The sequence below is a fragment of the Saccoglossus kowalevskii genome, chromosome 5, assembly GCF_978046115.1.
Source record: "Saccoglossus kowalevskii chromosome 5, keSacKowa6.1, whole genome shotgun sequence".
Classification (NCBI taxonomy): domain Eukaryota; kingdom Metazoa; phylum Hemichordata; class Enteropneusta; family Harrimaniidae; genus Saccoglossus; species Saccoglossus kowalevskii.
The window spans coordinates 36,120,172-36,144,738 of NC_140645.1; the positions used below are offsets into that span (position 1 = coordinate 36,120,172).

Consider the following 24,567-nt stretch of genomic DNA (forward strand, 5'->3'; position numbering starts at 1 on the left):
CTTTTATATTGAATTTTTACTGCGACAATTTATCGGTGTTATGTATTTTAAAAACAGACTGTTTCAAAAATAATTATTTATCATTTAAACAAGTAGAAATTTTGGAGTTTTTACGGTATTCAGGAAAAGCAAAACAATGATCCATGACATGGTTTTATGACTTTAAGATTTAATTTAGGACACTTCAAATTAAGTGGGTACTTAGTCAAATGTTACCCGGAACCAGAAATCCCGAATGAACTTGGATGAAAGAGTTACGACCTTCCTGCCGATTTTTGTAAAGTCTGAAAACATATGTAATAATAACTGAATGTTGTATGTAGGTTAATAAGGGACGACGTCAAAAGATCGATTTCGGATAATAAACACAATTCCTTTAGTTTTTTTCCAAACCCCCCTACCCCCCACTGAAACTTAATTGATAAATATTGGTCATGGCGTCAGACTACATTTACCATTAAATACATATTGATAATCGGACAGTAGTATTGCATAGACGTTGGTTGTCGGGTGGGTGTAAAAAGATTTTACAAATGCACCTCATTTGACGCACATATTTACACTTGAACCAAACCATTTTTCTGTTTTTTTCCCCTTTTCGGTTATTTCTGTCCATGATTGGATAGAATAAAAACGAACTACAAATACTCCAAGATTTTTTTGACTTCAATAAAAAATAAAATCGTTTTTGTAGGATGGAAACTTTTTGAGGTTAAACCCCCCACCCCCAAACTAAAGGAAATAATTTTTTTATCCGACATCGATCTTTTGACGTCGTCCCTAAGGCCACAGGATACACTGCAGGTGAGAGTACCGGATCTTCCATATTGCTCTACCAACCTATGTTGACAGCTTTGAATAAAAGAACCTAATACAGTCAATCAAAAATCAATAAACAAAAACGGAATACATGTATGTCGGTAACATTTATTAATCTGTAAGAATCTAATACTGTACAAAGTTGCAATAATAAAAAGACAGAAAAATAAATTGCTTGAAAGGCTTGATGAACTTCACAAAAACGTTATTAAAATTACAATTGAAGGCAGAAATTTAAATTGGGTGATTTTAATTGACAATGGGGAGGGGGAGGGTTGCTTTCTTGCATACTCCAACAAAACTGTGGATGTCACTTCACCAGAGAGAATGGCAAAAGAGTAGCAAAACTTCTAACAAGGCAAAAGTTCTTTTGTCTAAAGAGCCCATTTTGTGGCTTTCTCTGCACCAACATTGCAACTTACAAGATGAAGATTCGACCAAAGATTGAAGTCTTTCAGTATGCCTATTTAACCAACTATCTGTGATAAATTAAAAAATCAAATTAAGGGTAACATTAGGCATCAATTGATTCCAGTTTCACACCAATTTTTAAATTTACAGAAGATACACATTAAGCAGAAAAGTGACATTAAAAATAAGTTTTAAAGATTTATAATGAGTACAGGTAATTCTATTCTATTATTGACCCTGAAAATGTTCTACTGTAATGTTAGGAGTTAACATACATAACCAGGTGAATATTGAATTATTAACCTCATTAATATTCAACTCACAAGTTATTATCCCAATGTCAAACTATTTCAATATTCAACACCTTGTGAATATTTACCTATCTACTGAAACATTATTTTAACCTATCTGTGGGCAATATTTCAATATTTATCTAGCCTGTATTAAACAAATTCTCAAAATTAAGATATTAAATAATCTAATACGACAAACATTTATCCACTTGTTTACCACATATTTTACAAAATTTTTTTGTGCCTTGACAGTGCATGGGTCAATATTTCGGCCTGTACAGTTCGAATGTGCAGAGATGAATATAGGAGACAAAGAACAGCAAATTGTATACAATATTGAAATGCGAATTGATTACGGTACATACAAGTTACAAACCATTAATGTACTTATGTTTGTTGGTTCTTTCTTTTCTCAAAGGTTCCCCAAAATGAAATGAAATTTACTTTGCATTAAATATGAGGTTTGGGTAGGATAAAAAATCTTCTCAAAAGGCTCTAAAAATTTGAGCTCAACTCAATACAAAATGCATGGAAGTCCTTGCAATGTGTACTAAATGTACAATAAAAAAGTATTTTCTTACAAAATAAAACAATATTTAAAGTATATTGATAATATAAGGAGTATAATTGGTTTATATTTTATGGAATTGTCCCTATTAGTCCTTCATCACTCATCAAGTATTTGGCAATATGCCAGTTTAGTACTCAATATGCCACATAATAACTGCATTACATCACAGATGCCAACTCGTCTATTTCAGTGGAACACACACTACATGCTACATTGGTCCAAGTATTAAATACAGATACGATGCAGTAACTCTAACAGTGATATACAGATAATAACTGATTAATGTTAATAAAACATTAACCATATTAATCTAGAAAGACTGAACAATTCAATCAGCAATACCATTGACATCAATCTGAACAGGAAACTAACAAGAGCTACACTAGATAACACCAACTATAATATTACACTGTTCTTGGTCAATGCACTAAAATGAAGGTTAGCACAATTGACGATAAAGTTCACAAAATATAAAATAAAACTTACATTTTTACATAAATAGTAACCATTGAAGTACTGATTACTACGGTAACTGCTGATTACATGCCGTACTTTACAAACTAGACAAATACATCTTTCTTTTTTAACTTGAATCCACTGAATCCTCCAGAAATCTACACAGAGGTCTCAGATTGGAGACGAAGAACAAATTTGTTGTTTTTGTGATCAAATGCTTCTTCACTCATCTGAAAATGTGGAATATGCATGACATAAACAAGCAATGAGACATCGCCTTGACGCAGTAAGAAGGTTGTATCGGCTTTCAACGGCCAATTCGCCATCTGATCGCATATTAGTTCCCATGGTTGCGAATTACGTCCCTCCCTTATGTGTTCCAGGATTGGAGGACCGGGATTAAAGAATTGTTCAAGAAATGCCTTTGGAGTAAAATTGTGACCAATGCATGTTGCAAGGTGATTTAGAACAGATTCCATCGTCCAGCGTGGTTGCTGACGAGTTATACGTAGATATTTTTGTAACGCTCTTGCCATGGATGGGAAGATTGCTTGCGCTGCCTCATAAGGATCCATAGGATTTGACGGACCATGCTCTTCATTCATACGTTTGATGTGAGTGAAGGATTCCTCCGCTGCCACCACCAAACGTGCCTTGCGTTTCTTTACACGTCGCTCATACTCTTGCTCTTCATAAAATCTATCATTATGGCCAGCATCACGTCTCCTAGCATTAGCAGCAAGGATGGCACGTGATCTCCCGGTTACAGTGGTATTCATTCCACCATCAACATCATAGAATTTGAAGCTTGACAGCTGCTTTGCGCGTGATGACGGCAAATGTTGAAGATATGGGTTATATACATGGAAATCACGATAGTACTGTTCCAAAACCCATGCTGCAGCACGCTGAATACTTAACTCCCCAATGTTATAAAAGCGACTTTCTCCGTCATTTGTTCGTATAACTTTGAGGGTGAACTGAGTTGTCATTTGTCGAATCTCTAACAAAACAATCGCCAAGTAGTGGATAAAGAGCAATGCATCCACCAACGATAATGAATACGCAACTACACTCTCATAGTCATTGTCAAATTTGAGCTCGGCTGGTGCGTCAATTATACGAAAACCATAGAACAGCCAGTAAGAGATGATGAAGACGACAATGAGTAACATGACAAGGGCCCGTAGCCAGAATACACGAGGTAATGTAGCTTTGGGTTTTCTGAAGAACAGTGCGATGCTACCAATCAGCAAAATAACCAATTTAAAAGAAAAACTAATGAGAAGACCCTGACACACGACGTTACATTTATCAGACACAGATTCATCAAACTCCCAGAGGAATAACGGAATTACGAGAAATGCGATCGGCGTTAAAACTGCAACAAGTCCTAACAACAATCCAACTATTCCACCAATATATCGACTACAATCAAATCCAACACTTGCTTCCATATCTTTGGTGAATTGGGACAAGTCTTCATTAGATACGCTGTATTCAGAGGTAGCACCTGTAATGACAGTTGTGTTTTCACCCCAATTATCATCCTGTGGTAAGATCTGAACTTCTATGACCTGTAATAAAAACAGTAAAGTCAGTATGGTGGACCAAAAACATGAATTGTAGCCAGTATGGTGGACCAGAAACGTGAATTGTAGCCAGTATGGTGGACCAGAAACGTGAATTGTAGCCAGTATGGTGGACCAGAAACGTGAATTGTAGCCAGTATGGTGGACCAGAAACGTGAATTGTAGCCAGTATGGTGGGCCAGAAACATGAATTTAGTCAGTATGCTGAACCAGAAACGTGAATTGTAGCCAGTATGGTGGGCCAGAAACATGAATTGTAGCCAGTATGGTGGACCAGAAACATGAATTTAGTCAGTATGCTGAACCAGAAACGTGAATTGTAGCCAGTATGGTGGACCAGAAACATGAATTTAGTCAGTATGGTGGACCAGAAACATGAATTTAGTCAGTATGGTGGACCAGAAACATGAATTTAGTTAGTATGCTGAACCAGAAACGTGAATTGTAGCCAGTATGGTGGACCAGAAACGTGAATTGTAGCCAGTATGGTGGACCAGAAATGTGAATTGTAGCCAGTATGGTGGACCAGAAACATGAATAGTAGCCAGTATGGTGGACCAGAAACGTGAATTGTAGCCAGTATGCTGAACCAGAAACGTGAATTGTAGCCAGTATGGTGGACCAGAAACATGAATTTAGTCAGTATGGTGGACCAGAAACATGAATTTAGTCAGTATGGTGGACCAGAAACATGAATTTAGTCAGTATGCTGAACCAGAAACGTGAATTGTAGCCAGTATGGTGGACCAGAAACGTGAATTGTAGCCAGTATGGTGGACCAGAAACATGAATTTAGTCAGTATGGTGGACCAGAAACATGAATTTAGTCAGTATGGTGGACCAGAAACACGAATTGTAGCCAGTATGGTGGACCAGGAAAATAAATATTAGTCAGTATAGGAGGACCAGGAACATAATCAAAGAAAGCTTAGAAAGAACTCCCATGTGCTGAGAGTATTGGAGACACATTAAATATAATTCGAAATTACTTAGCTGAAAACTAATTATGCAAATCAGAAAATTAATATGACCAGATTTGAGTGTAAAACTAATGAGGTCTGCGCAATGTAACAGAACCAAAAAATTATGAATTATTATGCTTATTAGGGAATTAATATGAACAGATTTTTACCTCAAACTAATTAGGTTTGTACATTGTCCTAGAGCATCTTTGTACTAAGTTTCATTGAAATGGAATAATTAACACCGCGAAAACTCCAAAATTTCGACCCCTCTAAAAATTTGACCGCCTATTTATTTGCCGGGTTTCGGTGTTTTATTTACCTCCAAATTTTCGACTCCACTAAAAATTGCCGACTCATTCTTATTCGAAAATTGCGACCAGTTTTAGTTTTCCCCCAAACGAAAAAAAAAACGATGTGAGCGTTCAAACGGGACCTTCCTCAAAGGCATGAATCCGGGTTTCTGATTGACTGAGAGATTTTTATTTTATTGGTAACGAAAATATATTCTAAATAAACGAAGTTTCAAATAAAAACGAACACAAAAATCTCGGCATGCTGCGTTTCTGAATTGTTGATTATTACTGTACTCAGTAGTGATTATAATAATGTACACAAAATAAATTTGTTGAATGGTTATGAAATACAAATAAAAGTCAACTTAGTTTCATCGTAAGCGAATGATTCCGGTCTCGTATAAACGTTTGATGCTGTAGGATATCCGCCATGTTCTCTTAGGTCAAATAGGTCAAATCGCTAATTAACCAATCAAAAAGCTGGATGATGCGAAAACGGCATGATTTTTTTTAAATAAAAAAATTAGTTGTTTTTAAAAAATAAACTGGTCATCTGAAGAATAATTTAACATTGTTCACAGTGATAACAGCTCATTCTCGAAAGGAAGCTTACCCGCTCACGCTAGTCACGATAAAAATCATACACGTGTACTCTTGAATAGACAGACGTCAATGACTACGGTAAAACTTAGACTCTATTTTAGCCGGCAGGATTGATTGAAATGTCCGAAAAATGACGCCAAAATACACCTTAAAAGTCCCATTTTATTGTCTTAAATCCCATTATATTTTTTAATCCAAGGGCGAATTTACGGCAGAATTTGGTCCCTCAAATCACCGGTACGGTGCTCAAATAAGGGACACGTGAGCTTTGATTCTAACCGGATACATTGCACTGGGTCGGGGAGATTGTTTGCTAAACTTCCATGTATCTTTTGTCCAATGGGTACCTGTACTTCGAACATTCACAAGTTTTCCTAGGTAGTGCGAGACAGCTTTGTCTTTTGACCTATTAGTTTTGTGCTGACCTCTTCTCCGCGTCTTGATGTTTTGTTTTGCTTGTCATAATACTCACTGATTGATGACTTTGTTTAGATTTTGAGTTACAACTCGGCCACGACCTTTGCTTTTACCGTGAAACATGAGGAAGTTTACGTCAATTGACGGACATTGCATTTTTTAAAAACTAATGAAGCACACTGTCTATCATCCCCATTTTTTTTTGCTGATTTCTATTCTGAAAAATTCGACCGTCCGAAAATGCACCTTAATTTTGACTCTAAAAACACGTCACATTTCTAACACAAATTATTTAAAACCAGTCGAAATTTTGGAGTTTTTACGGTACTTTAGATATCAGTGTGAAAGATTAAAATTGGTTAATTATGCAAATTAGGTAATTAATATGTACAGATTTTAACCCACAATTATTCAGGTCTGTCTATTGTCCTACAGCATCCATGTACATTCATTGATATGTGATGTATAGTACCTGAGATATCAGTGTGAAAGTTGGTTAATTATGCAAATTAGGTGATTAATATGCACAAATATTTACCGGAAACTAATTGGGTCTGCATAATTCTAGATTCATTGAAATATGATGATTAGTACTTTAGATATCAGTAGAAAAGCTGAAAATTAATTATGCAAATTAGGTAATTAATATGCACAATTATTTACCCTAAAACTAATCAGGTCTCTGCATAGTCCTAAAGGATCTATGTACCAAGTTTCATTGAAATGCGATGATTAGTACTTGAGATACCCGTGGAAAAGCTGAAAATTAACTAATTATGCAAATTAGGTGATTAATATGCACAAATATTTATCGAAAACAATCAATCTCTGCATAGTCCTTGAGTATGTAAGTACCAAGTTTCATTGAAATGTAATGCTAACTACTTATATCAAATGCTGAAAATTAATTAATTATGCAAATTAGGTAATTAATATGTACTGATATTACCATAAAAACTATCAGGTCTGTGCAGTGTCGTATGACATCTATGTACCAAGTTTCATTGAAATGTGATGATTAGTACTTGAGATATCAGTGGAAAAACCGAAAATTGACTAATCATTATGCAAATTAGGTAATTAGTATCCACGGATTATTACCAAAAACTAATCAAAACCTAGCATTAGTTCAGAGCATCTATGTACCAAGTTTCATCAAAATCCAATGAGTGGTTGTTTAGATATCAGTGGAACAGTCATGGAACCACTAAAAAATAGCTAATTATCATGCAAATTAGGTAATTAATATGCACGGATTTTTACCAAAAATTAATCAAATCTGCGCATATGTTCAGAGCATCTATGTACCAAGTTTCATCAAAATCCAATGAGTGGTTCTTTAGATATCAGTGGAACAGTCATAGAACAGCTAAAAATTAGCTAATTATCATGCAAATTAGGTAATTAACGAGCATGGATTTTTACCAAAACCTAATCAAATCTGCGCATTGGCCCAGAGCATCTATGCACCAAGTTTCATCAAAAACCAATGTATGGTTCTTGAGATAGCAGTGGAACAGTCGGACACACATACACACATACACACACACTAACTGCAAAGACTCCCATTTTGTGCTAAAGACTTACCTCGTCCTCAGGACGTTCTTCATCTGTCATCATCGGCGGTGTGCGTATCGTAACTGACCTATCACGTACTCTGTGACTTCGATGGCTTGCATCACTTTCATGTCCACGATCTCTATCATGATCTCTGTCCCGATGCCGATCACGTGATCTGGAACGTCGTCTACCATGTTCCCTATCAGATTCTCTATCAGTTTCTCGTTCACGGTCACGATCTCTGTCCTTGTCACGATGTTTGTCCTTGCGTCTACTCCGATGAGAATGCGTAGAATGGTGACTACTGCGTGAATGTCCTGAATCACTGTCCATAATGTTATAAGCAGAGCATCTAGAATAAACATTATATAAATAAACAATAAATAATTGTGTATAATTATTTCCTGTACAATTCTAATAATTTGATGGATGCACGTATAAACTGAATACGTTCACTGGATCATTAAAATACAACTTTGTTTGACCATAGATATAAATGTCATTTAGTTGAGAGTATGTGTCGTCTATAGGCAGGGATGGGTAGCAAAAGTACAAGGAGTTGATAAGCAATTAATAATAAATATTATTATACATCTGTTACCGTAACGCCATACATTACAACGTGTCGTAATTTTGCGGTATTGCATTGTTATTTTTCATCCTACCATATTAGAAATTGCGAATTCCAAATGTGGAATGATTTCGCGCATAAGCGTCCTTTAATAATAAAAAACAAACATGGCTGCCACCAGGGTTTGATCAAACCCCACACAAAGAAGTTTGTTGAATCTGTACTAAACGTTTAGGATTTTGGCATTCCAATGATGTATTCCTGGGAGTAAAAAATGTATAATAATAAGGTTATTATGAGGATACTGCAAAGTACCGTCTGCACTCAGACAGTACGCGGCCGCACCGACCTCTGTTGCGTGTCGGTCGATACTATCGCTGTACTATCTTCATGCATACTTCAAAATAACCTCATATTATTACAAATAATATTTTGAAATTATTTATCCATTTATAAATTAGGATGAAAACCTCAGGGTTGATTGCAATCTGCAGGTGTTTTATTTTTTCTGACTCAAAATAAAATGTATTGTTGAGATCATATTCACTAACATCTTTCAAAGCTCAACTCATCAACCTGACTGAATTGTAAAGCAGAATCTTGTAGTGGCCCTGAATGAGAATTATGAAGTGTTGGCCCTTGAATGTGAATGTTACTAATCTGGGATATAGCATTACATTAGATGACTCATTCTATTCAATTAAACAAGCTACATATATTATAACAACTTGCATGCTTGATCTCAACCATATTAACTTACAATATTTTGTGAATTATTAGTTTTCTGTTAAGAAAAGGTGTGCAAGAAATCACAAAACACTTTTTCGCCATTTTGAAAGAAAGAGAAAGAGAAAAAGGAGGAGAAATTGAATGTCTGATAATTACATTCTAAAGTGACTGACAGTACCCAAGTGAGAACCATGGCCTTGGCAGAAGAAGAAAATGTAAAATAATGTCTTCCGACAATCAGATGTTCTCATCACACGAAAACTAGGCAGCCACAAAACTCCAGAATGAAATGTCAGATCAATTAAATGGGAATCACATTGCTTAATAAATTTTGCTATTTGACACAGACAGAGTGATATAGAATACAATAATGTATTTTTCAGTTATTTCATTTTTTCTACTCCAAGCTACTATTTAGTTATTGTTTCTATTTGTCTTCATAGTTAAGACCTAGCTAGGCATCAATGTAACACAATTATCAAATATTCTGGTGATACAAACAAGCCGCCTCTCAACTGAGATAGCACCGCTGTTGGCAATGCATATTTCAATTAGAGAGATATCATCACGAAATGAACAAATCTGAGAGGTCCACATGTAGTACCAATATATATAATAACAAAGCAATCAGATTTGCGTTTTTTAACAAAAATTCGAAAATATCACTTTTTACCAAAAATTTAGGTCTACATGAGGTACATATACACTAAGTATCAAAGCAATCAGTTTTGTATGTTTTCAAGAAGTCAAAAAAGTAAAACGTTGACACGAAGTACATCAGTCAACCACTCGTATGATAAGCTCTGCTTGACAAAGTCGAGAGCAGAGCTAAAAAAAAATATTACTTTACCAAATTATGAGTGTTTGAATAATTGCAGTAAATTCGTTACCATGGGAACTTAAACACTATCGGAGTATTTTCAAATTCAAGAGCCATTATTCATTATTTCTCCCAGACCAGCAGTGACTTCAACCATGTCAGTTGCAGTCCCAACAAACCAGCAGTGACTGTAACATTGCTATCATGTCAGACGCAGTTCCAACTAGCAGTGACTGCAACATTGCTATCATGTCAGACGTAGTCCCAACTAGCAGTGACCGCGACATTGCAATCATGTCAGACGCAGTCCCAACTAGCAGTGACTGCAATATTGCAATCATGTCAGACGCAGTCCCAACTAGCAGTGACTGCAACATTGCAATCATGTCAGATGCAGTTCCAACCAGCAGTGACTGCAACATTGCAATCATGTCAGACGCAGTTCCAACTAGCAGTGACCGCGACATTGCAATCATGTCAGATGCAGTCCCAACTAGCAGTGACTGCGACATTGCAATCATGTCAGGCGCAGTTTCAACTAGCAGTGACTGCGACATTGCAATCATGTCAGACGCAGTTCCAACTAGCAGTGACTGCAACATTGCTATCATGTCAGGCGCAGTCCTAACTAGCAGTGACTGCAACATTGCAATCATGTCAGACGCAGTTCCAACTAGCAGTGACTGCGACATTGCAATCATGTCAGACGCAGTTCCAACTAGCAGTGAGTGCGACATTGCAATCATGTCAGACGCAGTTCCAACTAGCAGTGACTGCAACATTGCAATCATGTCAGACGCAGTTCCAACTAGCAGTGACTGCAACATTGCAATCATGTCAGACGCAGTCCCAACTAGCAGTGACTGCGACATTGCAATCATGTCAGGCGCAGTTCCAACTAGCAGTGACTGCAACATTGCAATCATGTCAGACGCAGTTCCAACTAGCAGTGACTGCAACATTGCAATCATGTCAGACGCAGTCCCAACTAGCAGTGACTGCAACATTGCAATCATGTCAGACGCAGTTCCAACTAGCAGTGACTGCGACATTGCAATCATGTCAGATGCAGTTCCAACCAGCAGTGACTGCAACATTGCAATCATGTCAGACGCAGTTCCAACTAGCAGTGACCGCGACATTGCAATCATGTCAGATGCAGTCCCAACTAGCAGTGACTGCGACATTGCAATCATGTCAGGCGCAGTTCCAACTAGCAGTGACTGCGACATTGCAATCATGTCAGACGCAGTTCCAACTAGCAGTGACTGCAACATTGCTATCATGTCAGGCGCAGTCCTAACTAGCAGTGACTGCAACATTGCAATCATGTCAGACGCAGTTCCAACTAGCAGTGACTGCGACATTGCAATCATGTCAGACGCAGTTCCAACTAGCAGTGAGTGCGACATTGCAATCATGTCAGACGCAGTTCCAACTAGCAGTGAGTGCAACATTGCAATCATGTCAGACGCAGTTCCAACTAGCAGTGACTGCAACATTGCAATCATGTCAGACGCAGTCCCAACTAGCAGTGACTGCGACATTGCAATCATGTCAGGCGCAGTTCCAACTAGCAGTGACTGCAACATTGCAATCATGTCAGACGCAGTTCCAACTAGCAGTGACTGCAACATTGCAATCATGTCAGACGCAGTCCCAACTAGCAGTGACTGCAACATTGCAATCATGTCAGACGCAGTTCCAACTAGCAGTGACTGCGACATTGCAATCATGTCAGACGCAGTCCCAACTAGCAGTGACTGCGACATTGCAGTCATGTCAGACGCAGTCCCAACTAGCAGTGACTGCGACATTGCAATCATGTCAGACGCAGTCCCAACTAGCAGTGACTGCAACATTGCAATCATGTCAGACGCAGTCCCAACTAGCAGTGACTGCGACATTGCAATCATGTCAGACGCAGTCCCAACTAGCAGTGACTGCAACATTGCAATCATGTCAGACGCAGTTCCAACTAGCAGTGACTGCAACATTGCTATCATGTCAGACGCAGTCCTAACAAACCAGCTGTGACTGCAACATTGCAATCATGTCAGGCACAGTCACAACTAGCAATCATGTCAGACGCAGTCCCAACTAGCAGTGACTGCAACATTGCAATCATGTCAGACACAGTCCTAACAGATCAGCAGTGGCATGTCAGCTATACAGCTGATCTGAAATATGAACCAATTTTTTGAAGATTAAAAATGATAATTTGTCTTGAAACACAGAACAGTTTTTTAATTGCTATTCAATGAGCAGAAAATGTGAATATTTGCTAGTAACTGAATATCTCCCATCAAATTGTTGAATGGTGCGATACCAAAAACAACACTTTTTTTACAGCGAAAAATGGAGTAGAAAATAAAACAGTCCATTCAATGCAAGGACTGCTGTAAATAAATATTTAAGGGAAAAAAAAAAAGAATGTTGTCTATCTTCTCTCTCCTACATGAGTCATCAGTCTGTAACCATGGCAATAACCTATGACTTGATTAGTGCAGTTTTCAACACTTTCCAACATCCTAATGATTCACTCCCTCCGTGACTAAAATATTGTAGCGGAGTAAAAAGGTCACAAAAATCTAGATGATCATTTTGTAGACATTTCATTGTGGTTGCAAGAATATTCACTAGATTTTAAATTCAGAGCTTTATAAAGTATACAATATATTTTATGATTAACTCTGCATATTTCTCTAGATTTGAATTGAGATCATTATGCTATCACCATGAGTAAACCCCTCACTGAATAGCAAGTGCTTTCAGCAATATAATCACTACACGTATTCCATATATGTAGTATGTATGTAGTTTTCTATAATTTCTTCATTAATTTTAAACCAAATTGACATAAAATTAATACACCAGGGAATGTGTTAACCCCATATTTTGCTCTTACACTATAGATTTAGATCAAATCTTTTTAAAAATATAGAAAAAACTAAGATTCACTTATGAAAGGTATCAAACACACAATTTCTATTCAATCTTCAACAAGATATTGTCAGTGAGAAATTACACCAAATAAACTATAAAATAACTTAGTTAAGTAAATTCAATATAGCATACAAACAACTACATGTATATAACATAGAATTCACTATTTGGTTAAGGTGACCATTCATAATGCAATTAGTTCTTGAATGCAACACAGTATTTGAGTAGAGCAAGGTGGAATTCCTAACTGTAATAGGCTGACACTGTCAGCGCTCGGAACATCCATCATGATAAAATTGTGTCAACATGTCTGGAATTGTTGGGTCTATACAGAGAATCATGATTTAAGTCTTCTATAAATTAAATAAATATATAACAATAATAATGACAGCGAGTTGTTTTACTGAACCTGGAAAGCTGACGAAGACCACATTCTGAAATATCCAACAGTAATTAAGAGGGCAGACTTCGAATCAAACAGTTATGTTGGAGTCTTTGACCCGAAATGACTAGACCATATCACAGTCCAGCCGAGAAATTCAACAAGACTAGTTCAGATTTCCTACATCCCAGAATACATGCAGTTTATCAACAGAAACCTAATATTCATAGGACGAGCAAATATGAGCAACACAAGTCTTATTCACATAAGCTGACAGACCTAGACTGCTCTGTAAATATTCCTTATCAATGGAATAAACCTGTGTTCAGTTCATATGTCACAGTGATTTATATTTAGCTCAAAATTCACACCTATCCACCTACCAATGAATCCTGTTTAATGTGTTGTTTTAACTCTGAGACCTCATTCACACTTAACTCAACTCAGGGTAAACATCGACAAGCTTTCTGACTCCAAGCTAGAATAACCTTGGTCCACACCAGGTTAACTTGTTCACAAGTGATTTTTAACAGTGGATTAAAATTAACTCTTAGTTGAAGCCTTATTTTGCCTTTAGCAAATAAAATTTGTTTCCAGGCTTTTTATCACCATATACTATTATTACTACTTTCCATTAATAATTAAAAACATTGATATTAATAATTACAACAATATATATATATATATCATATACACTTCACTGCATCAACACAATACTTGTTTTATTAAGTCAACAAAGTATTATCTGTGTTTTTATAATTTTTAATATTATTGACATCTGCCATATTTCTGGTTGTGGTGAAATAAAATTGGTTGATTTGAAAGAAATTGTGAGTAAATAAGGATGAAGAAAATAGTTGTTACTGTGCGGCACACGATACTGTAGTGAGAGAAATAACTAATCTCATTTACAAGTCATATTTAATGTATTCATTCGATGATTCATTGCGATAATGGTGTAAGAATGGACGACAATATAATAGAGGACAATATGATGTATTTTCAATGCATGAACAGTTTAATATGTAGTTATTCAGCTGCGTACAATTGCAATTAATGGAAACATGAAAGTATTTCATTATAACTCATTGCCTGGAAATCACTTGTCAACAAATGAAAGTAATATAATTTTTATGACAATCCTAACTAAAAACCAGTCTCAAATTATTAATATTTAATAGATATATTTATACAGCTTAAGAGATCTAGCATATCACATCATTATAAAATCATATCATCATTTATGATGCATTATATATGTAATTTGAAAAGAATTGGATAGGGAATTTCTAGAAGAGATTCTAACCACACTAAATATGAAAAATACAGACCATTTTACCATTAGTACTGTCAAATCTGTATTAAAAGCCATGGCTTCTATTAAAATGGTACTGCAACACTTCTATTAAAGCATCTACACATAATGTTTAGGTCTCAATTATTCAAAAAGAATGGGTGTGGCTTCTATTAGGGATGCAGCTTCTAATACAGATTATGGTACTAAAAGTAACAAAATTTGAGAAATAGTACTGGTAATATTAATGTAAAACCTAATCATACCTAGACAGACCTCACTATTTATTTGAGAGAAGTATACAAGATGGCCTTATAACCCCACCCATCACACTCTGTCCTCCACCTTCACCACTCCATGTGTGCTCAAACACTCACCAGAGGAAAATAAACAATAAAGATACTCCAGATTTGTTTTGACCTTAAAAAAACACTAGAATTTAATATACACATCTTGCATGTCATCAAAATATTTTTGACGAGTTTTTGTTATCTGAAAATAATTATTTTAGTGTGGACTGTAATATTACCATAAACTATTACAGCTTAATATCAAGCATGGATTGAAATTAAAGGTGAAATACTTGCGTCATCTAAATGACTGTATGCAACAAATTTTGATGAGATACAAGGCAAGATTCCATGACAACCAACATTTTTTATTTCCCTATAGCATTTCCTCATCTCCTTATGAATAGCAAATAGGTTGAAACCATGACAACTAGGGATTCTAGTTTTAAATTGGTTATAGCTATTACGCTCCAAGTTTCCTGTAATAATCAAAATGTACAGTACTAATAAAAAAGTGTTTGTTTCAGACAATAAGAAAAACCTTTTCTTAAAGCGTTGGTAGATTATTCCAATCCTCCGATTTACTTCCGAATTTTCATAAAAATTAACTCCAGTAGAAGATAGTCAATTTGATACAAATTTGCAGTGAATTTTTTTCAAATAAATTAACTCAAAGAGGTCAACACACTTAGATTAACTTAATGTAAAATCAGAATCTCCCATATTTTGTATAGTGCTCATTAATATGCGAGAGGTATTGAATTGGTAAAACATAAATAATAGTATGACTGAGTCCACTCAACGGATATCTGTCATACAGAAACAGGAAACTGGTTTTCATTAAAAACCCACTGTGAGTAGGAAACCCTATAGTGCTTTGTCCACCGGTGCTCACTACTGCATATGTTAGAAGTCAGTATTCAAAGGTCAAATCAACATTCTGGTCAAAACATGGAGCTGTAGTCTATATTACATTGGTATCTTGAAGCCTAACATGCAGATCTAACCAACAGTCACTGTGAATCGCTTCTCAATGGCTCTATACAATTAGCCTTGAACATCTCACACAAAGTTGAGTGAAGAGGCAGCAAGGCGAGTTGTCATGGGAACCGAGCCACATTCCGGAGAACAGAAAAGACAACTGAGTTGAGTTTCCTTCAGGCATTTTTTTTTTAGGAATTTATAAAATCTGTTTCTTTTTAAGGACATTACTTAAACTAAGACTCAAAAATATGCAGAATAACAATTGCAATAATTTTAAAGTTGAATAAATGATAAGCACTTGATTGGCGGGAACTAGCCCTCACATGACCAGCATCAGTCTTATAAATCAATTTACATTACCTGTATAGACCTACAATTAAATTCTACAAGTAAGCATAAGTACAATAGGCATGAATACAGCCATTCATTGCTAGCCTGTATCCTGTGAGAGCTAACAATCCAAGGTCAGAGTTTTCTAAAGAGGACTGACCATACAGCTTATTACAATGACCCAAACCATGGATACATTTAGAACCAAATGATACGTCTTATAAGATGAACACACTTGGAAAAAATCATTAAATTCAATTTTCTTCTTCTTGTCATTCTTTCTAAATTCAACAGCAATTTGCTCAGGACAGAAGGACAGGTTAATTTCATTCATTTTTAATGCCTTGATTTCACTTGTATACTGTGGAATACTTTATTTTCGCTGAAAAGGCTTTTTGGGCGTTTTGCTTGGAATTTATTTTCACTGATTTTTGATGAGTTTAATGTGAAATATAGGAAAAAAAGTATATTCGCTGGATTTTATTTTCACGGAATCATCCCTTCAGCGAAAATAAATTCCAAGCGAAAATAAAGTATTCTACAGTATTAAACACTGAAACCAAATTCAGTAATGACATTTGTAACCACAGACAAACCATCACCATCAGTTAGACAGAGCATGGAGCTATAACCATGGACAGAGCCAGATTGGTGAAGTTCTTGATCAATAATGAGCAAGCTGTGCTTCATAATGTAACAATGAATCAAGATAAAAGCGTCACTGATGACATCATTTGATAATTAACATAATAATGCTTGTGGTATGCATACTAAGAATAATCAAGTAATACAATATGTTCTTTGTTTTTTAATTATGCAAATAATGGTGGTCTAATTCAGTGATTTCACACTTTCAAAACACTAATGCAATCAACACTCGGCACATGATTACTGATGTGCAAATGAATAAATACTGTTAACTGCATTTGTTATGGAAATACATTTTCAATGAACACTGTTTGCTAGCTTATATACTCATGGAACTATAAACCCCAGGAAGAACAACGAAACTAAGAGAATTCAAAAAACCTTTGTCTTAGTTTATCTTACAGTGCTTTCGCTTTTGTTTCCACAACATTAGTCATACTCCATGTTAGTTGCCGCCGATACGCCCGTATCAACCGCTTTGCTGGAAACGGAAAACTTGAAAAAAAAATTTCATATCTGCGCAGTAAAATATTACGTTCACTACTCATGCGCAAACAAGTCGGTCTGCAGGGTGACCTTCAGTGTACCGGAAATCATGCAACGGGTTGGAGTTTTAGCGAGTTTTCATAATTTTCAATGTCATTTTTAGATTACTTCTTGTTTTTTTCAAACCTCGAAAAAATAAGGTTGCGAAAGTTTGCGAAACATGGGGTTTGGTATGCTGTTAGTTGTCGAGATATCTTGACTTACTCCGTGTTTCCCTTCGATCGCCAGAAGTGGCAATGTGTTTTTTTTCTCCGTTGAATGTCACTCATTTATCAGTGTTTTCGTCTTGGCGCCATTGTTTTTTTATGCTATAACCGAAACAACTCGATCACGTGATCTCCCGAAGTCTCCCAATTGACTTTGAAAATGACCGATAGTCGGAGATAAACGTTCATTTGCGTAAATCGGCACAGTCAAAATAAACATTCGACATCGCGGCAACTATCATAGTTCAAAGGAAACAAAGTGGTTGTTCTTCCTGGGGTTTATAGTTCCATGATATACTGTAGAATACTTTATTTTCGATTGGAATGTATTTTCGCTGAAGGGGTGATGCCGTGAAAATAAAATCCAGCGAATATACTTTTGTTCCTATATTTCACATTAAACTCATCAAAAATCAGTGAAAATAAATTCCACACAAAACGCCCGAAAAGCCTTTTCAGCAAAAATTAATTCCCGCGAAAATATAGTATCCCACAGTATTATATAAAGTTGTTTACAGTATTTTTTTGCTATTTTCATCTGAGATAACACTATCTACTATATTTGCAATACTGTAAAATACTTTATTTTAGCTGGAATTAATTTTCGCTGAAAAGAATCTTTGGGTGTTTTGTTATAGAATTTATTTTCACTGATTTTGGACGAGTTGAATGTAAAATATAGGAAAAAGGGTATATTGGCTGAATTTTATTTTCACTGAACCATTCCTTCAGCTAAAATCAATTCCAAGCGAAAATAAAGTATTTTGCAGTATACATTGAAACAAAATTAGTTATAATATTTTAACAAATGTAAAGAAAATAAATAGCGCGACTCACCAACATTTTTGAAAATATAACTGTAAAGAATTTAAAATTTATATACAATGCATGGTATTCTGAAATTACGATGTCTCTGAAATCTACACACGTAAACTGGGAAATATACTTTACTAGTAACAAACTTTGCATTTATCACAAGATAATTTATTTGTTATTTCACACTTCAGTCTAAAAACAAATTTATAAACCATGGTAACTGACCACTTAAAACATTATTTGTGACTTGTCACCTATGCCCAGGGTTGACTATGTTAATTATTAATGAATTCACACACCACAATCTTAGGATTTTGACCTCAATTAAAAATACAAAAGTTTAGACTCAATTTGGTGATTTGCCTACTTGTCTGAAGTTTCTTTTATTTTTTGTTATTTAGTTCTTGTCAGTGTGCAGTGGTATTATATTAGGGTGTACCATTTAAGGACAGTGAACACTAAATTTGTTTCTCATTCCCATGCATCTTGACCCATGAGGGCTAATTATTACTCTCACACCATCTTGTAGTGATTACATAGCCCCCCCCCCCCCCAAACACTTTTCTTACAGTGTTCAGGACAGGATTTGCGATAGTGTCTCGGCAAGATGAGTCCCACTTACAAAATTTGAAGAAATTGAAATTTGAACTTGGATAACTATTAGAGATTCGTCCCAAGCCTGCCTGAAAAACTGGGTCCCTCTTCAATAATTGGAGTCTGGGAAGCAAAATATGGGATTAATGCAATCTATGCACGAAAGCCATTTCAAGATCGCTGACCATTTCCAAAGACAAGGTATGTTTATTATAACTCATTAGTACATGATTGTAGCTTGGGGGCTGCCATACTGTTTGGATGAAGTGTATCAATATTGTGTTTAATGAGACAAACATCCCAAGGTTTGAGGCCTGTCTCGAGGTCACAGCACTGAGAAACACTCTTCCTGACTATCAAACGTTTGACATTGGAAGCCAGTGTAGTATATCTGTGATTATTCAAGCATTTTAATATTTTTTATTTATCAAGAGTTTGTATAGCGCCTAATAATATTTTATTATTATAATATTCATCGCGATTATGCCCAATGACGCTGTCAGTTCACAGAAATGCTCTCTGAAACTTACACGTTTTTAATTTAGATTTGAAAATGTTCAAACTGGCTGCAGAACGAATGTATGTTGGTAACTGTGATTCCATAATGACGGAGAAGCATGCGAGAATGAGCGAACGCCATATGTCTTGAGTCTGGTTAATAGATACACACAATATCTTCACTAGCATACATTCACAATTACAACAGCAAGATAATTTCCATTAGGAGCAGTCAATAAATTTCTTTGCTCAAAGACAAGACACTTAAATCTTAACATGTAAAGTGAAGAAATGATTACAAAAAGAAAACAGAATCAGAGAAAGTTGTTTCCCAGACAGTTTTGGTGGTTTGATAATATTAAATAATTACGCAAAACAAAATTTCAGAAAGGTCACTCTCTTAGATGCCAAATATTAAGACCACGTCTTGTTTGGTTTGTCAGTTTCTCTAGAAACGCGACTTAATAATATTAATTGACATGCACAAGGCCCCAAGATGTAAATATAACCACAGGAAAGCTAGGGGGTACAATAAGAATTCCTTTCCAGTTAGCAGCCAATTATGTTGCCATTCATTGTCATGTGGATTATGTAGATTAGCACTAAGTGTGAAAACAGTTTGACAGATTAACTATTATATAACATGTGAGAATATCAGTAATATCAGTACTGATTCTTCAAAAGAATCAAACATTTGGGTGAAACAAATATAGTTTTAAATTTTTTACGATTCAAAAAAATTGTTTGATTACAAAATTACATATAACACCTTGACGTGGAGATTATTATTTTACAGTTACTCAATTCTGTGTATTGATTAATTTTTTTTTTCAATATTATAAATGAAATAAATCTTACATTTCAACTAATAGTAAATGCATGAATTATTATGTCTAAAGGTCACAGACATGGACTTTGTAGTGAACTAGTGACAACTGTATACAATGCTGTTTATATACAAGAAACTGATTCACATTAACATCACATTTTACTTACCTGACAATTACAGCTTTGAGTTACAGTAATAATAGTTTGTCCACTGTACGGTCAGTTGGCAATACTTGACCTCTTGTGTACTCACACCGCAAACAGCCCGGCTTTGCTTCTATGGCCGAGTTAAGCTGGAATATATAATGTTTATATTGTGTTAAAATATAAGAACGTAAGAATATTGTTGATTATGTTATTATAACTCGGAAAACGCAGCCCGGAAAAATAAAAATAATACTAAGTAGTGTCCACTTTTTTGGAATTGACCTTCAATATAAACACCTTCTGAGCAAGGATTCCAATAATATAACACGATGAATTCAAAAACAGATTTAGAGATATGACCGAAATAGGAAAAGAAGTCTTAGTTTATCTGGATGTGTGGGTAATAAAGGGCTGTTACAGTTCACCGAAAATAACCTTGCATGTTATTCACAAAACAACAAGAACACAAAATGATATGCACAGAATAGAAAGACGGTTTGCTAAACACAAGACTCTGGCTTTTGTCCGCATTGCTGAGATAAGATTATACAAACCTCTCTCTCCAGGATTTCGACACTTATAGCCAATGTAATGCAGAGGAAACGGCAGCGATGAAAGCGTAGAAGGTCAATCAATGCTCGATGGTGTAAAATCCACTAGCATTCACGAATGAAAATGAAGTCAGCGAACAGCAAAGATGGCTGTGACTTCAAAAATTACGAATTCACGCACGGCAGACGAAACACGTCTATGTATTCAAATATCTTACAAACGTAGTCCAATAGATCATATTTGAAGTGTGCAGTATTCCAAAAATGTGTCCAAGAATGAGAAAACGCCGATAACTGGCGACAAGCACAACAGATTGGGGTATTTTTTTCACTCACTCCCTAAATATTAGGCGCACAAAGCGCCATTACACTCGACAGCTCTTACAAACCTTACAATGCCGTTACTTTAATCAGCCATCCTCCCTCGGTGTTGAAAGACTCACCAAATATTTGTCAATACAGATTTTTTTTAAATACCTTTCGATACATTTTTTGAAAAGATTATATTTTTGTTGCAAGTACTGCTAGCACGTTAATGAAAATAAAATTGTTTACGTTTAAAATATATCAGATTATAATGATAAGTTGTTGGGTGATCCCGCCAAATTAACGAGCCACAACGCTCTTCAATTGACAACGCTGATTGGTCGCCGGAAGTCGAATTTCTTAGGGGGAGAAAACCTGTTTCTCTTGCTATCAGTTCCAAAATATTACTTACATTCATTTTATGACACATTTCTTGACTATTTACTTTGAAAAGACATATTTAATTGACCTGGGATCGGGACCTAGGACCAGTCTAACTGAAGGACATTAAATATGCAAATTTTCCTGAAAGGTCAAGCTGGCAATATATTTTTTCTCGATAGTCGATGCGGGCGCACTTTCCACTTGGGAGATGATTCAGAGAACAATTTTTGTTTCCTTTACTATCTTAATCAATTTATTACTATCTAATTTGCATATACTAAAAAACATTTGGTTAATATTAAAGATAATATTCTATTTTTAATTTGTATCATTGAAACATTGCTTTCATATAGAATTAATTTCTTTCCAAATTTGTAATCAACAGAATTTTTTCACTTTTATCAATACATGTAACTTGTTTTATAAATTTAGACATTCATAAAAATCCTAAGCAAAACACACAAATCATGATGTATCACACTATACTAGTACTTGCTAAGTGATATTGGCTTTATCAGTTACTACTGGTATATATATTGGCCCTGAACATGCATAAAAAGTTAAAATGAAATGTTCAGGTCAGAAATCTGAATAATATCAGAATGTCTTGGCTAGATATCTGTACATGTTTCAGAGATGACTTGTGTCATTTCACATTTTTGAAGGCAAATTTAAAATGATTTCCCCACAGGGCCATATCACTTTCGACTATTGTTATTTGCATAGAATCATTTCATCACACAATACAATGTAGGAAAATTTTAGTCATGTTAAAATTTTCTGATTGTATAGTATTTTGAAATACAAACAAAATGTTCATGTTTTTAATAAAATTATTTGCTGTTTGCCTGATCGGAATATCAATAGAAATTGAACATATAGTATGTAAATAGATGCAGACACTTGTATTTGCATACCAAAGTGCATTGGTGAAACATTCTTATGCTGATTGGACACAGTGCGTTCACTTTGCATTCTCAGGCACATACAGAGTAGCAAGCGGTTTTAAAAACTCATTCAGCATGATTAATCTTAACAAAAAAAAACACATAATTTGAATTTGATATAATTTCATAATGCAGTAAATCGCTTTATATTGAGTAACAAAATGAGTCGCAGCATTTTGTATGAATTGAACTCTCTCCAATTGATCCAGTGCATTGCTTTATAAGAGTAAATTACAGTAATTCAATCTGGATGTTACAAATGTGTGAGTAAATTTCCTGTCTGTGAATCACTTTCTATGTTTATTCAATATTTTAAAGTAAATAAATTTCTCATTTTCAATATTCAGTCAATTATGAATCTTGGCTTAATTTCTCTTTGGAACAAAATGGAATACTGACCTTCACTTTGGTAACTATTTGTTCAATTTAGTTAAAACACATGTAGAATATTCTATATATGATATAATAATAATAATAATGAATTTATTTCATCCTTAGAAATATTTTCGCTGAAGGAATAATTCCATGAAAATAAAATCCAGCTAAATACTTTTTTTCTATATTTCACATTGAACTCATCAAAAATCTGTGAAAATAATTTCCATAAAAACGCCCAAAAAGCCTTTTCAGCGAAAATTAATTTCAGCGAAAATAAAGTATTCCACAGTATAACTAAAGTGGATTTTAAGTCAGATTAAGTGCTCCTTCTAGGATGTAAAGTCATATCTCCACATTTTATCTTTGATTGGACTTTATTTCCCAGAAGAATCCATGTAGTCTTGTTTTTTTTTAGCTTTACTTTTTTTAGTGTAACCATCACACATGTAAATGACAAAAGGCTGAATGCCGAGGATGCTGACCATAAGTGTGACTTGAAACAGCACAGTCATACCAAATCTGATTAAGATAAGATCCTAGTTTTGGCTTTTTTTTTGTAGCCAACAAGGAAATGTATGTGGTGATAGTTAAAAATATACCGAATCACAAGTACATAACAAAAAACATTAAAAAAAACATAATAATTAAAAAAAAAATAGTAAAAGTAAAATAAATACATAAAATGAAATACATGCCGTATGAGTCATACCTTTACTATGGTAATATGATGAAAACACCTCATTGTCAGTGGAGGTACATTAGCATAAACACAAAAAACTTATTTAGTATAACATTTACAATGTTTTTAACATTTACATCTGCATATCAATCTCAACCAACTCCCTCATAGAATAGGAGTTGTAGGTACTGACCAGCTTACACAACTTTTCACCTGCAAAAATTCCAAACTGTTGACACCTGGCCAAGCTCTAAGTTCAGAAATGCCTGACAATAACAAGTGTCAAAATGTGCGCAAACCAAAACTCTAAAACTGCCACAGTTTGTTTTGTATACACTAAAAACACAATTACTTATCTGCATAATCTCAAAAAATGTGGCTGAATACAAATCTACATAGAGTCAAAAAATGTAAAGTTACAGAAATAAACATGCAGGCATAACAATGGGTCAAATGATCATGCATGAAAAATCATTGAAATATGTCTTATTTTGACCATATACTTGTCTCTGTCCTTTAAATGATTAGGATGGTTCCAAGTAGCTATGGTTTTAACAATTATAAATATTTAATGAAATAATAATTATCATTTTGGTCATGTGACAACAAAATTAAAGCACTGGTTGCATGTCCCTATCTGCAATATTACTTTGTACATTAAAGTTATGCATAGTAATAAACACACATGAAAGAAGTTACATAACAAGTAATTA

The 24,567-nt window shown here is 35.0% G+C and overlaps 1 protein-coding gene across 1 annotated transcript; it reads right to left on the reverse strand.

The window, feature by feature from the left end:
- Positions 1 to 907: 907 nt before the first annotated feature.
- LOC100366803 (vang-like protein 2) lies at positions 908 to 21,643 on the reverse strand. The gene is made up of 4 exons (XM_006814919.3): positions 21,164 to 21,643; positions 20,631 to 20,755; positions 8,008 to 8,332; positions 908 to 4,127 (listed from the first exon to the last, which is right to left on the reverse strand). The coding sequence occupies exons 3-4, from the start codon at positions 8,311 to 8,313 to the stop codon at positions 2,709 to 2,711; spliced, it is 1,725 nt and encodes a 574-aa protein (XP_006814982.1). The 5' UTR covers positions 8,314 to 8,332; positions 20,631 to 20,755; positions 21,164 to 21,643; the 3' UTR covers positions 908 to 2,708.
- Between the last annotated feature and the right edge of the window lie 2,924 nt (positions 21,644 to 24,567).

Coding starts and splice junctions, on each gene's coding strand:
- LOC100366803 (XM_006814919.3), bottom strand. CDS start 8,313: ATGGACAGTGATTCAGGACATTCACGCAGTAGTCACCATTCTACGCAT. Junction 4,128..8,007: donor AAGAACGTCCTGAGGACGAG/GTAAGTCTTTAG, acceptor TTTTTATTACAG/GTCATAGAAGTTCAGATCTT.